This window comes from Salmo salar, chromosome ssa24, assembly GCF_905237065.1.
Source record: "Salmo salar chromosome ssa24, Ssal_v3.1, whole genome shotgun sequence".
Classification (NCBI taxonomy): domain Eukaryota; kingdom Metazoa; phylum Chordata; class Actinopteri; order Salmoniformes; family Salmonidae; genus Salmo; species Salmo salar.
In genome coordinates this window covers 46328337-46343336 of record NC_059465.1, presented here as the reverse complement: position 1 = coordinate 46343336, position 15000 = coordinate 46328337, and the positions used below count along the sequence as shown (strand labels likewise).

The window sequence follows — 15000 nt, the reverse complement described above, 5'->3', positions numbered from 1 at the left end:
TTAAATCAGCTGCCATGTCAATTGTGTATATACAGTGCCTTGCGAAAGTATTCGGCCCCCTTGAACTTTTCGACCTTTTGCCACATTTCAGGCTTCAAACATAAAGATATAAAACTGTAATTTTTTGTGAAGAATCAACAACAAGTGGGACACAATTATGAAGTGGAACGAAATTTATTGGATATTTCAAACTTTTTTTAACAAATAAAAAAAACTGAAAAATTGGCCGTGCAAAATTATTCAGCCCCCTTAAGTTAATACTTTGTAGCGCCACCTAGGACTTCTTCTCCTATTCAGAAATAACTCTTCTACAACAAAGTTTATAACTAGAGGTATCTTTTCATACAACAAAATACCTCATCAGCGCAACCTGTTTTTAAAGTAAAAATCAGTCTCACCTGTCCGGAAGGGCGTATCCACTCACTGACTCTCCCAGCAGGTCCGAGGCAAATACCTTTTCTGCTCAGTTTTTTTTTAGTTGGGAGTGTGGGCAAGCGGAGTTAGCCATCCCATCCTCGTTGCCAAATTGTGGTAGCAATTTCTACAGGAAGAGAGAGAGACTGTAGATTCCTCTTACAACGACTTTTTAATATTTACAAAAATGAAGGAATTAAACCACTGCCAAGAATGTTTCAGAGTTCGATAGCTAAACACCTCTTACATCTAGACGTTCCGCTAGCGGAACACCTGCTCCAATATCCAATGATGGGCGTGGCGCGAATTACAAATTCCTCAAAAATACAAAAACTTCAATTTTTCAAACATATGACTATTTCACAGCGTTTTAAAGACAAGACTCTCCTTTATCTAACCACACTGTCCGATTTTCAAAAAGGCTTTACAACGAAAGCAAAACATTAGATTATGTTAGCAGAGTACCAAGCCAGAAATAATCAGACACCCATTTTTCAAGCTAGCATATAATGTCACAAAAACCCAGAAGACAGCTAAATGCAGCACTCACCTTTTGATGATCTTCATCAGATGACAACCCTAGGACATTATGTTATACAATACATGCATGTTTTGTTCAATCAAGTTCATATTTGTATAAAAAAAACAGCTTTTTACATTAGCATGTGACGTTCAGAACTAGCATACCCGCCGCAAACTTCCGGGGAATTTACTAACAATTTACTAAATTACTCACGATAAACGTTCACAAAAAGCATAACAATTATTTTAAGAATTATAGATACAGAACTCCTCTATGCACTCGATATGTCCGATTTTAAAATAGCTTTTTGGTGAAAGCACATTTTGCAATATTCTAAGTACATAGTCCAGCCATCACGGGCTCGCTATTTAGACACCCGGCAAGTTTAGCACTCACCAATATCAGATTTACTATTATAAAAGTTTGATTACCTTTTGTTGTCTTCGTCAGAATGCACTCCCAGGACTGCTACTTCAATAACAAATGTTGGTTTGGTCCAAAATAATCCATCGTTATATCCGAATAGCGGCGTTTTGTTCGTGCGTCCCAGACACTATCCGAAATGGTAAATCAGGGTCGCGCGCATGGCGCAATTCGTGACAAAAAAATTCTAAATATTCCATTACCGTACTTCGAAGCATGTCAACCGCTGTTTAAAATCAATTTTTATGCCATTTATCTCGTAAAAAAGCGATAATATTCCGACAGGGAATCTCCTTTTCAGCAAACAGAGGAAAAATCACAAAGACGGGGGCGGCCAGGGCACGCGCCTAAGCCCACAGTCCCTTGATCGGCCACTTGAGAAAGGCGATAATGTGTTTCAGCCTGGGGCTGGGATGACGACATTCTGTTTTTTCCCGGGCTCTGAGAGCCTATGGACGACGTGGGAAGTGTCACGTTAGAGCAGAGATCCTTTGTAATTGAATGAGATGGCAAAGAAGTTCAAGAAATGGTCAGACAGGCCACTTCCTGTAAAGGAATCTCTCAGGTTTTGACCTGCCATTTGAGTTCTGTTATACTCACAGACACCATTCAAACAGTTTTAGAAACTTTAGGGTGTTTTCTATCCAAAGCCAATAATTATATGCATATTCTAGTTACTGGGCAGGAGTAGTAACCAGATTAAATCGGGTACGTTTTTTATCCAGCCGTGAAAATACTGCCCCCTAGCCCCAACAGGTTAACAAACATAGTCGGGTCTCTGCTTTTAGCCAAGAAGTTGTGCTTTTTCTATATGTGGCATTTTAGCAGATGTGTGGAAACGGGTGGAAACATAGTTTTATGAAAGGCGATTGGTTTGTCTGTGCATATTAAGAAGACTCAACCGTATAACTGCGTTTTTTTATTTTATTTTGTCAGTTCACCCTGCTCCTTCCTGCGAGGTTCCACACAGCTGACTTCCTGCAGATAGTAAACTCACGTGATGTCTCACATACTGCGGTCGCACCTAAACGGATCTTAGCTACACGCCCAGTCTTATGACTTAAGTCACACAAATACAAGTTTCAGGTTACAAGAAGATAAAACCCACTAGTACATAACAAAGAGAGAATTCTTTTAAACTGTAAAACACAGGATTTTCCACAACACATACTGTAGCTACTGCCTTAGATTTCAGTGACCTATATGGTAAGCACCATGGATTAGAAATGATTTTATAATTTCTAATCCATTATTTAAAATCATTTCAAATCCCTCCCATTGCTGTGGCATTGAGACCTTTTCGTTTTGCGCTTTACCTCGCAGCCTCCCCGTCGGCCGGACTCCTCAGACGACCGTTACGTGATGACTAAGCACGCCACCATCTACCCCTCTGAGGACGAGCTGCAGGCTATCCAGAAGATCGTCTCCGTCACAGAGAGAGCCCTCAAACTGGTCTCGGACATCATCATCGACCAGGACAAGACCAAGGAGACAACTGGAGACGACAAGGATACAAAAGAGGTTCCCAAGATTCCCCAAGACCGGTGAGGAGAGCTCTGAAGGGCGTGATGAGGGTGGGGGCAGTCTGTTTCCTAACGTTAGATACCTAATGAACATCTCCTTCCTGTAGAGCTCTGAAGGGCGTGATGAGGGTGGGGGCAGTCTGTTTCCTAACGTTAGATACCTAATGAACATCTCCTTCCTGTAGAGCTCTGAAGGGCGTGATGAGGGTGGGGGCAGTCTGTTTCCTAACGTTAGATACCTAATGAACATCTCCTTCCTGTAGAGCTCTGAAGGGCGTGATGAGGGTGGGGGCAGTCTGTTTCCTAACGTTAGATACCTAATGAACATCTCCTTCCTGTAGAGCTCTGAAGGGCGTGATGAGGGTGGGGGCAGTCTGTTTCCTAACGTTAGATACCTAATGAACATCTCCTTCCTGTAGAGCTCTGAAGGGCGTGATGAGGGTGGGGGCAGTCTGTTTCCTAACGTTAGATACCTAATGAACATCTCCTTCCTGTAGAGCTCTGAAGGGCGTGATGAGGGTGGGGGCAGTCTGTTTCCTAACGTTAGATACCTAATGAACATCTCCTTCCTGTAGAGCTCTGAAGGGCGTGATGAGGGTGGGGGCAGTCTGTTTCCCTAACGTTAGATACCTAATGAACATCTCCTTCCTGTAGAGCTCTGAAGGGCGTGATGAGGGTGGGGGCAGTCTGTTTCCTAACGTTAGATACCTAATGAACATCTCCTTCCTGTAGAGCTCTGAAGGGCGTGATGAGGGTGGGGGCAGTCTGTTTCCTAACGTTAGATACCTAATGAACATCTCCTTCCTGTAGAGCTCTGAAGGGCGTGATGAGGGTGGGGGCAGTCTGTTTCCTAACGTTAGATACCTAATGAACATCTCCTTCCTGTAGAGCTCTGAAGGGCGTGATGAGGGTGGGGGCAGTCTGTTTCCTAACGTTAGATACCTAATGAACATCTCCTTCCTGTAGAGCTCTGAAGGGCGTGATGAGGGTGGGGGCAGTCTGTTTCCTAACGTTAGATACCTAATGAACATCTCCTTCCTGTAGAGCTCTGAAGGGCGTGATGAGGGTGGGGGCAGTCTGTTTCCTAACGTTAGATACCTAATGAACATCTCCTTCCTGTAGAGCTCTGAAGGGCGTGATGAGGGTGGGGGCAGTCTGTTTCCTAACGTTAGATACCTAATGAACATCTCCTTCCTGTAGAGCTCTGAAGGGCGTGATGAGGGTGGGGGCAGTCTGTTTCCTAACGTTAGATACCTAATGAACATCTCCTTCCTGTAGAGCTCTGAAGGGCGTGATGAGGGTGGGGGCAGTCTGTTTCCTAACGTTAGATACCTAATGAACATCTCCTTCCTGTAGAGCTCTGAAGGGCGTGATGAGGGTGGGGGCAGTCTGTTTCCTAACGTTAGATACCTAATGAACATCTCCTTCCTGTAGAGCTCTGAAGGGCGTGATGAGGGTGGGGGCAGTCTGTTTCCTAACGTTAGATACCTAATGAACATCTCCTTCCTGTAGAGCTCTGAAGGGCGTGATGAGGGTGGGGGCAGTCTGTTTCCTAACGTTAGATACCTAATGAACATCTCCTTCCTGTAGAGCTCTGAAGGGCGTGATGAGGGTGGGGGCAGTCTGTTTCCTAACGTTAGATACCTAATGAACATCTCCTTCCTGTAGAGCTCTGAAGGGCGTGATGAGGGTGGGGGCAGTCTGTTTCCTAACGTTAGATACCTAATGAACATCTCCTTCCTGTAGAGCTCTGAAGGGCGTGATGAGGGTGGGGGCAGTCTGTTTCCTAACGTTAGATACCTAATGAACATCTCCTTCCTGTAGAGCTCTGAAGGGCGTGATGAGGGTGGGGGCAGTCTGTTTCCTAACGTTAGATACCTAATGAACATCTCCTTCCTGTAGAGCTCTGAAGGGCGTGATGAGGGTGGGGGCAGTCTGTTTCCTAACGTTAGATACCTAATGAACATCTCCTTCCTGTAGAGCTCTGAAGGGCGTGATGAGGGTGGGGGCAGTCTGTTTCCTAACGTTAGATACCTAATGAACATCTCCTTCCTGTAGAGCTCTGAAGGGCGTGATGAGGGTGGGGGCAGTCTGTTTCCTAACGTTAGATACCTAATGAACATCTCCTTCCTGTAGAGCTCTGAAGGGCGTGATGCGGGTGGGGGTGCTGGCTAAAGGACTGCTGCTCTGTTTCCTGTAGAGCTCTGAAGGGCGTGATGAGGGTGGGGGTGCTGGCTAAAGGACTGCTGCTCTGTTTCCTGTAGAGCTCTGAAGGGCGTGATGAGGGTGGGGGTGCTGGCTAAAGGACTGCTGCTCTGTGGAGACAACAACGTTAACCTGGTCCTGCTCTGCTCAGAGAAACCCACCAAGAACCTGCTGAGCCGCATAGTGGAGCACCTTCCCAAACAGCTGGTGGTACGCACACACACACACACACACACACACACACCAACGATATATATATACACACACACACACACACCAACGATATATATATACACACACACACACACACCAACGATATATATATACACACACACACACACCAACGATATATATATACACACACACACACACACACCAACGATATATATATACACACACACACACACACACCAACGATATATATACATATACACACACACACACCAACGATATACACACACACACACACACACACACACACACACACACACACACACACATACACACACACACCCCAACGAGACACACACCCCAACGATATATATATACACACACACACACCCCCCCAACGATACCTGCACACTTACCTCTCTCTCTCTCCACTCCAGGTGGTGACCCCAGAGAAGTACGAGGTGAAGGGCTCCGTCGAGGACTGTTCCATCATCCTAACCTCTGGAGCAGACCCCAAAATGACAGTCACGGTCACCCTGACGTCCCCCAGCATCCGAGAGGAGGAGGAGACCCCAGCCACACCCCCGCCACGGGACGGAGGTTGGAAAGACATCGCCCCCTCTCCTTCCTTCTCTCTCTCTCTCTGTCTCTCTCTCTCTGTCTCTCTCTCTCTCTCTCTCTCTCTGTCTCTCTCTCTCTGTCTCTGTCTCTGTCTCTCTCTGTCTCTGTCTCTGTCTCTCTCTCTGTCTCTCTCTGTCTCTGTCTCTCTCTGTCTCTCTCTGTCTCTCTCTCTGTCTCTCTCTCTCTGCTCTCTCTCTCTCTGTCTCTCTCTCTCTGTCTCTCTCTCTCTGTCTCTCTCTCTCTGTCTCTCTCTCTCTCTCTGTCTCTCTCTGTCACCTAGCTATGGGTGCATTAGTTTGTTCAGGGTGGAGTTTGCACATTTCTGGGCTATTTCAATGGTCCTGTTTCTCCAATGGTTCTTAAAGTGACATCGCCGCTCACCCCAGTACCTGAATGAATGCACCTTGTAAGATCCATTTTTATCTGAGGAGACCTACCCTGGTGGCACCATTTTTGATTTTTTTGTTCTGAGAGAAGTCCAGCTGTATTCCCCGGGCACTAAAGTTCAGAATTTGACCTGTTGAGTGTTTTCTCATAGTTTTCTCATAGTTTTTTTATAGTTATAATTTTCAACTTCAACCAATGAAGCGCTTGAGCTCTGTCATGCTATAAGAAGCTGGATTGGTCATCATAAAACAGTGCTCTTACTTAGTGTGCTTTCAAAAAAAGTCCTTTTTAGGATTAGGAATTCAAGGTCCAATAAACTTTGGGATTAGAGAAGTACTGTATAGTCTATTCTGTAGTTTTAACTCACGGGAATATCATAAACCGTGTATAAAGGGAACAGTATGCAAAGAACTTAACGTTTTGGATCTATTCAATTTGTCTAAGAGACCTGTTTTTGAAGGCAGAGAAGCCATCTTTTTTTAATTAGTAATTTTTTTTGTATCTTAAAACCAACCTGAATGATATACCAAAAGGTTCATCATTGGAAAAAGCATTTGTAGAAACTTGACTTTGTAGTCATGGTTAGAGCTCAGCAGTCCAGGTGAAGTCTTAACAGTTCCTCGTGCCACCAGTGTAGCTCTTGCTCTATCTGGAACTCTCCTACAGTGCGTCTTGTAAAGCTGTCCCCTACAAAAACAAAGCATGGACAGTGTTTGCATTTTTTCAGACTAGTTTTTAGTTCCCAGGTAAGATTTAATTTTTGTTTCCTGTGTTCCAGGGGGTTTGTTGCACCGTCGCAAGCACTACGATAAACCCTCCCATACCGGGGTCAATCTTTAGCACTCTTAGATCAAAACACTCTTAGATCAGAACTACATATATCACAGAAACGTTATTCTCTACAGATATTCAAAATAAATGAAAGACCCGTTGGGAAGGGAAACGGCGACGCACCGAATCCTGACTTATGAAACGTGCACACAACTCAGAGCTCTGCACAAATCGTCCATAGATTGATGTCACTGGAGAGATTTTTAGCGGAAGTTTGAGTTGAGCGGGCGTTTGTCAGGTTAGGATTTGGCCCCTATGAAAAGAACAGAAAGAACAGGGTTACAGAACACACACACAGTTCTAGAACACTGGCGAGCAGTTCTAGAACACTGGCGAGCAGTTCTAGAACACTGGCGAGCAGTTCTAGAACACTGGCGAGCAGTTCTAGAACACTGGCGAGCAGTTCTAGAACGCTGGCGAGCACAGAGACACAAGAAATGGGTTCACCACATCCCCCACAGGAAACAAATGTTACGTTGGTCTGGGTCGCGAGGAGGTGATCTGTTCTTACATGGTCCCTGAGTGAACTGGTGTCCCCCTCCACACAGAAGCCTATGCACAGACTGATCTGTCCCTTTTTTGTTGTTGTAGCTAATCATGCTGTTAACAAACCAACAACAAAATGAGATGACGTGAAAGCCCTTTTCATCACGTGATCTATTCTCTGCATTCGTTGACAATGGAGGGGTGGGAGTGAGTGTTGCTGAACTCCTGTATCTATCTAGCACGCCTCTTATGTTATGTTTTTTTGTTGTGCCCCCCCCCACCCCCCAAAAAAATATATATATATTCTCACCCTATTCCAGAAGTGTGCACTTGCACACTTCTGTCAATGGATTTGAAAGCATAGGATTGGTGTTTCCTAGAGAGGGTATCCATCTACCATTTTGTTAAATCCAGTTTCAGAAAGTGGGCAAGTACACTCTTCAGCATAAAGGTGCAAAATGGGGACTCTTGTGTGGCCAGCCTGCAGTAGACTTCAGTAGGCCAGGGATGAAGGCTTTGGCAGACTATGGTTGGACCCGAGTACAGCAGAGCAGTATTCAGTTAGTGTGATTTTTATTATCTGTTTGTTGGTTTCATGCCCAACCTACTGACTTTAATCCAGCCAGTTATGCATGCAACGATGTTCGAGCTAACCTTTCTCTTTGCTGCTGGGAGCTTCCATGTTTGTAGTTTTTCTGCTACAACATAATTTGTAGTTTTCTTTACCAGTCCAGTCCAAAGCCCTCTGTTCTTTAAAAAAGAAATTGTTTTATCTTTCAAAAAAAATACATCTTCGGTATGTGGGAGGGTTCAAACCTCAGGCCCCCCCCCCCCAGCCAACCAGCTCCTCTGGAAGGATTTTTGACCAAGGTTCCCCCCCCCCCCACCACCCAAACACTTTGCCACACCTATCATTGCCATGCCACTGTTAGAAAATCAGCTCAGTTCACACTCCTGTTCTGACAGGACCTCTCTCCTTTGTATCTGTTATTAGTTACCAGGGGCCCCCGGACTAAGGCGCGCCAGGGGCCCCCGGACTAAGGCGCGCCAGGGGCCCCCGGACTAAGGCGCGCCAGGGGCCCCGGACTAAGGCGCGCCAGGGGCCCCCGGACTAAGGCGCGCCAGGGGCCCCCGGACTAAGGCGCGCCAGGGGCCCCCGGACTAAGGCGCGCTAATGACCCATTGTAATCCCCCCCTAGATTATCCGTTCAGTATCATCTCAGAAGATTAAGACTGAAAGTGACAAATGATTGGCGTGACATTGCTTACATGAACAAGCTAACATTATATCTCACCGTTTTTTTTTTATTTAAACTTCTCTGTTTAAGGCTTAAAACGTTTCAGTGCATGATAACAATAGGACTACGTACAGTTCAGTTATTTGACTAGATGATGAAATGACTAACTGTTGGTACCATTTTACAGTAGCTATTACCGTAATTTCCGGACTATTGAGCGCACTATAAGCCGCACCCACTGAATTTAAAAAAATATATATTATTTTGAACATAAATAAGCCGCACATGTCTATAAGCCGCAGGTGCCTACCGGTACATTGAAACAAATGAACTTTTACACAGGCTTTAACGAAACACGGCTTGTAACAAAAAATAAAAAATTAGCAGTAAGCTTTAGTTGTCTTTTTGAACTGAGTCAATTCCTCACGCTGCTGTTTCCAACGTCTTATCATCGACTCATTAAGACCAAGCTCCCGTGCAGCAGCTCTATTTCCTTTTCCAACAGCCAGATCAATCGCCTTCAACTTGAAAGCTGCATCATATGCATTTTTCCGTGTCTTTGCCATGATGAGGGTGACAAAATGACTACCGTAATCAGAATGATGGGAAGTTTGAGAGCGCTCGATTTAAATCTAAACAGTAAACTAAAAAGTTGTTTGACCTTAACCCGTTCGGCAATTTCATTGGTCTAATGAATGCTTCATGCCGCCAAAAAACTGAGCACGTCACAGAATGTGTTTTTTTTGGGGAGAAACACAATTTTGAAAGCGGGAAAAATCCATATATAAGCCGCGTCATTGTTTAAGCCGCGAGGTTCAAAGCCTGGGAAAAAAGTTGCGGCTTATAGTCCGGAATTTACGGTAGGTCAGCCTTTGCTGAGTTGGATTAATGAGCAGGCTGTTGACGCTGTGGATGTTCCCATCACACATCCTGCTTCTATTCTCTCCGAGATTTGGTTTAGCATTTTTACGCCAGTCCTGTAATTCACCTTCCCTTCTACCGAATAACCTCGCACCAACGTAAACCTAACCTTACGTACATGACACTACGTCTCCGATGATGTCAGGTTGCGCATTGGTTTGAATTCTGCCAAATAAACCAATCAGACTTGATCTAGTTCACTTCCTGGTTCCTTACTTTGAAACCTTAATCTTGGTATGTGTGGCAATGTGTTTATCTTCTTGTTAATGAGTCTTGCTCTACCTGGTCAAACACCCGTTCCTCCTCCTCCTCCTCCTCCTCTTCCTCCTCAACACCTCAACCGACCACCATTTTGACAATTCGACTCATCCGTTTTTAGATGTAACCTGGGGCTTGACGCGAGACCCAGAGGACGTCTTGGACAGGCTAAAATGCCTTGACGCTCTAGCGGCTCTGCGCCACGCTAAGTGGTTTCAGGTTGGGACACATCATTTTACTTTCTTATTGTAGCCTTATGAGATGCACCTTTTTTTTGTTTTGAATTTTGTTTTTAAATGAAGGAATTTAATAATGAATTTAACACTCTTTCCCCCCCCCTCCAAAAAAAAACAGTTTAATTATTGATTGAAAAAGAGAAATTCAATGATGCCAGACATGTAATGAATAAAAATAAAATAAAAATGTAACCAGATTGAATATTCAATCTTTATTTCTGATATTTATTGTTGAACCTTAGTATGTTAATGATTTTTTTTATAATTTTCAACAACAAAAAACTGGCATCCTTGTATGATTTTTTTATTCCCCCCCCTGTCCATACCAGACTATATTGTCAGTGTTAAAACATGATTCCATAAGGCTGCAGAGATATCTTTGCATAAGATCTGATAAGAGCTTCCATGTTGAGCATTTAGTATCTTGTGATTTTTTTTTATTTTTTTTTGTATTTTATTTTAATAAGAAGAATAGGGATTGAGAGAAACGGGACATCTGATTTTGGTTTCGCTGTGTCACTGCAAATGGCAGAAACAGCTAACGCACAGGCAAAGCAGATTCCCTCCCCTCTCACAGTCCCTAACCTTAATCTTCTTTACAAACACAAACGCTGTACCTTACGCTTCTGTCAAACACTGGATCGACCTGAGAAGTCAGGGTTTATAAGATGACGAGGAAATTTGAAACGTTTTCTTGTTTCATCTTGCAAACTGTGAGCTCTCTTTTTTTTTCTATTTTTTGTTTTTACTAATGTAACAACGAGGTGAAATACTCCTGGAAATGGCAGCTGATTCCAACCAATTACGTACAATTAATTAATTAATTAATTGAGTCTTCAATCAACCTTATCACAAGCTTCCATTGTGTACAGTAGTGTTTGGCCCTCAATGACAGACCTGTTGTAATAGTCCATGTTGTCTGCATTCCGTCTGTTATCGCTAAAACTAAACGTGTTATTGCTCCACAAGGCTAGGGCGAACGGACTCCAATCCTGTGTGATTGTTATTCGTATCCTGCGTGACCTCTGTCAGAGAGTCCCCACGTGGTCTGCCTTCCCCTGCTGGGTGAGTTTTATCAGGCTAACGCAAGAGTCGACAACTGTCTCATGAGTGTTTTTTTTTTTTATGTTGTTAGAAAAGTATTGGACCTTTTTTAAATGGGCCGGTTTATTAGACACAGATGAAGCCCAGTCCATTGAGAATTGTTTCTAGTCCCGGACGAAGCATAATCTGTGTCTGGGGAAACCGACCATATAGGTAAATTAAAGGGATAGTTGGGGATATTAGCATCGAAGCCTTTTATCGACTTCCCCAGAGTTGGATGGACTTGTTGATACCATTTTTTTTTTAAATGTATTTTATGTCTATTTGTTCAGTTTGAAGGATGAGTCTAGCGTTCGAGCAATGACTGGAAGTTAGTTAGCGCGTTCGCTGTTCCTGTAGACTTCGTCTTTGCGCTAACGCTAGTTAGCATTGGCCTCGCATAACTGGTATCATCCACCAGTTCATCTGATTCTGGGGAAGTACATAAAAGGGCTTCATTGACAAAATCCTGAACTATCCCTTTAGGTTCATGCAAGTGTCAAACAGTAGATGTTGTTAAGTTGGGACCTGCAGCTCAGTGGGACAGTAGATGTTGTTAGTAGGTGGCAAGGAAAGATCCAAAATACTTCTTTAGATTCACTCAATGAGGAGTTTAAATGTTCCCCTCTGCTCCTCCACGTCCTCCACCCCCCCTGCTCCTCCACCCCCCCTCTGCTCCTCCACACTGCTCCTCCACCCCACCTCTGCTCCTCCATTGCCCCCCCCTCTCGTTCCCCAGGCCATGGAGCTGCTGGTAGAGAAGGTGCTTAACAGTGCCTCTGGCCCCCTGAGCCCAGGCGATGCACTGAGACGAGTGTTTGAATGTATTTCCTCTGGGATTCTGCTCCCCGGTTAGTCTTAACAAATTATAATTTTTACTCTTCATAGCAGACTATTTCGCATATCGTCATTGGGAGCCAATTTCTTTTTTTTTGGGACGATGGTGACAGACTTTTGCGTAGTTAGGGGTTTAATGGTGTGTTGGCATTAGCAGAGTGCTGATAGGTGTTGGTCTGTCCTCCCTAGGTGGCCCGGGATTGGTCGACCCGTGTGAGAAGAACCCCACCGATACCCTAACAGCCATGGAAGAGCAGCACAGAGAGGACATCACATCAAGTGCCCAGGTACTGACAGACACATGTATATTATACAGCACCAGTCACAAGGTTGGACACAGCGACTCATTCAAGGGTTTTTCTCTATTTTTTTTACTATTTTCTACATTGTAGAATAATAGTGAAGACATCAACACTATGAAATGACACAGGTGGAATCATGTAGTAACCACAAAAAGTGTTAAACAAATCAAAAATATATATTTTAGATTCTTCAAAGTATCCACCCTTTGCCTTGAGGACAGCTTTGCACGGTCTTGACATTCTCTCAACCAGCTTCACCTGGAATGCTTTTCCAACAGTCTTGAAGGAGTTCCTACATATGCTGAGCACTTATTGGCTGCTTTTCCTTCACTCTGTGGTTACAACTAATCCCAAACTATCTCAATTTGGTTGAGGTCAGGTGATTGTGGAGGCCAGGTCATATGATGCAGCACTCCATCACTCTCCTTCTTGGCCAAATATCCCTTCCACAGCCTGGAGGTGTTTTGGGTCATTGTCCTGTTGAAAAACAAATGATAGTCCCACTAAGCCCAAACCAGATGGGATGGCGTATCGCTGCAGAATGCTGTGGTAGCCATGCTGGTTAAGTATGCCTTGAATTCTAAACAAATCACAGACAGTGTCACCAGCAAAGCACCATCACACCACCTCCTCCATGCTTCACTGTGGGAACCACACATGCGGAGATCATCCGTTCACCTACTCTGTGTCTCACAAAGACACGGCGGTTGGAATCAAAAATCTCCAATTTGGACTCATCAGACCAAAGGACAGATTTCCACCAGCTCTAATGTCCATTGCTCGTGTTTCTTGGCCCAAGCAAGTCTCTTCTTCTTATTGGTGTCCTTTAGTAGTGGTTTCTTTGCAGCAATTTGACCATGAAGCCCTGATTCACACAGTCTCCTCTGAACAGTTGATGTTGAGATGTGTCAGTTACTTGAACTCTCTGAAGCATCTATTTGGGCTACAATTTCTGAGGCTGGTAACTCTAATGAATTTATCCTCTGCAGCAGAGGTAACTCTGGGTCTTCCTTTCCTGTGGCGGTCCTCATGAGAGCCAGTTTCATCATAGCGCTTGATGGTTTTTGCGACTGCACTTGAAGAAACTTTCAAAGTTGTTGAAATGTTCCACATTGATTGACTGACCTTCATGTCTTAAAGTAATGATGGACTGTCGTTTCTCTTTGCTTGTTTGAGCTGTTCTTGCCAGAATATGGACCTGGTCTTTTACCAAATAGGGCTATCTCCTGTACACCACCCCTACCTTGTCACAACACAACTGATTGGCACAAACGCATTAAGAAGGAAATAAATTCCACAAATTAACTTTTAACACCTGTTAATTGAAATGCATTCCAGGTGACTACCTCGTGAAGCTGGTTGAGAGAATGCCAAGAGTGTGCAAAGCTGTCATCAAGGCAAAGGGTGGCTACTTTCAAGAATCTCAAATATAAAATATATTTTGATTTGTTTAACACTTTTTTGGTTACGACATGATTCCATATGTGTAATTTCATAGTTTTGATTACTTCACGATTATTCTACAATGTAGAAAATAGTAAAAATAAAGAAAAACCCTTGAATGAGTCGGTGTATCCAAACTGTTGACTGGTGCTGTAAATATAATGTATTAAATAAATTGAATAAAAATATAAAGACAACATATAAAGTGGTGGTCTCATGTTTCATGAGCTGAAATAAAATATCCCAGAAATATTCCATTTGTACAAAAAGCTTATTTCTCTCAAATGTTGTGCACAAATTTGTTTACATCCCTGTTAGTGATCATTTCTCCTTTGCCAAGATAATCCATCCACCTGACAGGTGTGGCATATCAAGAAGCTGATTAAACAGCATGATCATTACACAGGTGTGCCTTGTGCTGGGGACAAAAGACCACTCTAAAATGTGCAATTTTGTCACACAACACAATGCCACAGATGTCTCAACATTTTGAGGGATTGTGCAATTGGCATTCTGACTGCAGGACTGTCCACCAGAGCTGTTGACGGAAAATTTTAACATTAATTTCTCTACCGTAAGCCGCCTCCAACATCGTTTTAGAGAATTTTGTATTTTCGTCCAACTGGCCTCACAATCACAGATCACATGTAACCACGCCAACCCAGGACCTCCACATCCAACTTCTTCCCCTGCTGGCTCGTATGAGACCAGCCACCCAGACAGCTGATGATGCTGTGGGTTTGCACAGCTGAAGAATTTCTGCACAAACTGTCAGAAACCGTCTCAGGGAAGCTCATCTGCGTGCTCGTCGTCCTCACCAGGGTCTTGACCTGACTGCAGTTCGGCGTCGTAACCGGACTTCAGTGGGCGAATGCTTTAACACGATGAACACTGGCACTCTGGGAGATGTCTGCTCTTCACGGATGAATCCTGGTTTCAACTGTACCCGGCAGATGGTAGATGGCGTGTATGGCGTCGTGTGGGGGAGTGGTTTGCTGATGTCAACGTTGTGAACAGAGGGCCCCATGGTGGAGGTGGGGTTATGGTATGGGCCCCATGGTGGGGTTATGGTATGGGCCCCATGGTGGGGTTATGGTA

General features: G+C 44.2%; 1 protein-coding gene across 1 annotated transcript in view; it reads left to right on the top strand.

Moving 5' to 3' along the window:
* Window positions 1–15000, top strand: part of LOC106585971 (zinc finger RNA-binding protein) — a 50462-nt gene that overhangs the window by 33066 nt on the left and 2396 nt on the right. Inside the window, 7 exon segments of the mRNA XM_045707168.1 lie at window positions 2684–2904; window positions 5148–5298; window positions 5697–5859; window positions 10123–10220; window positions 11207–11302; window positions 12060–12171; window positions 12347–12444. Coding sequence (XP_045563124.1) covers window positions 2684–2904; window positions 5148–5298; window positions 5697–5859; window positions 10123–10220; window positions 11207–11302; window positions 12060–12171; window positions 12347–12444 — 939 coding nt within the window.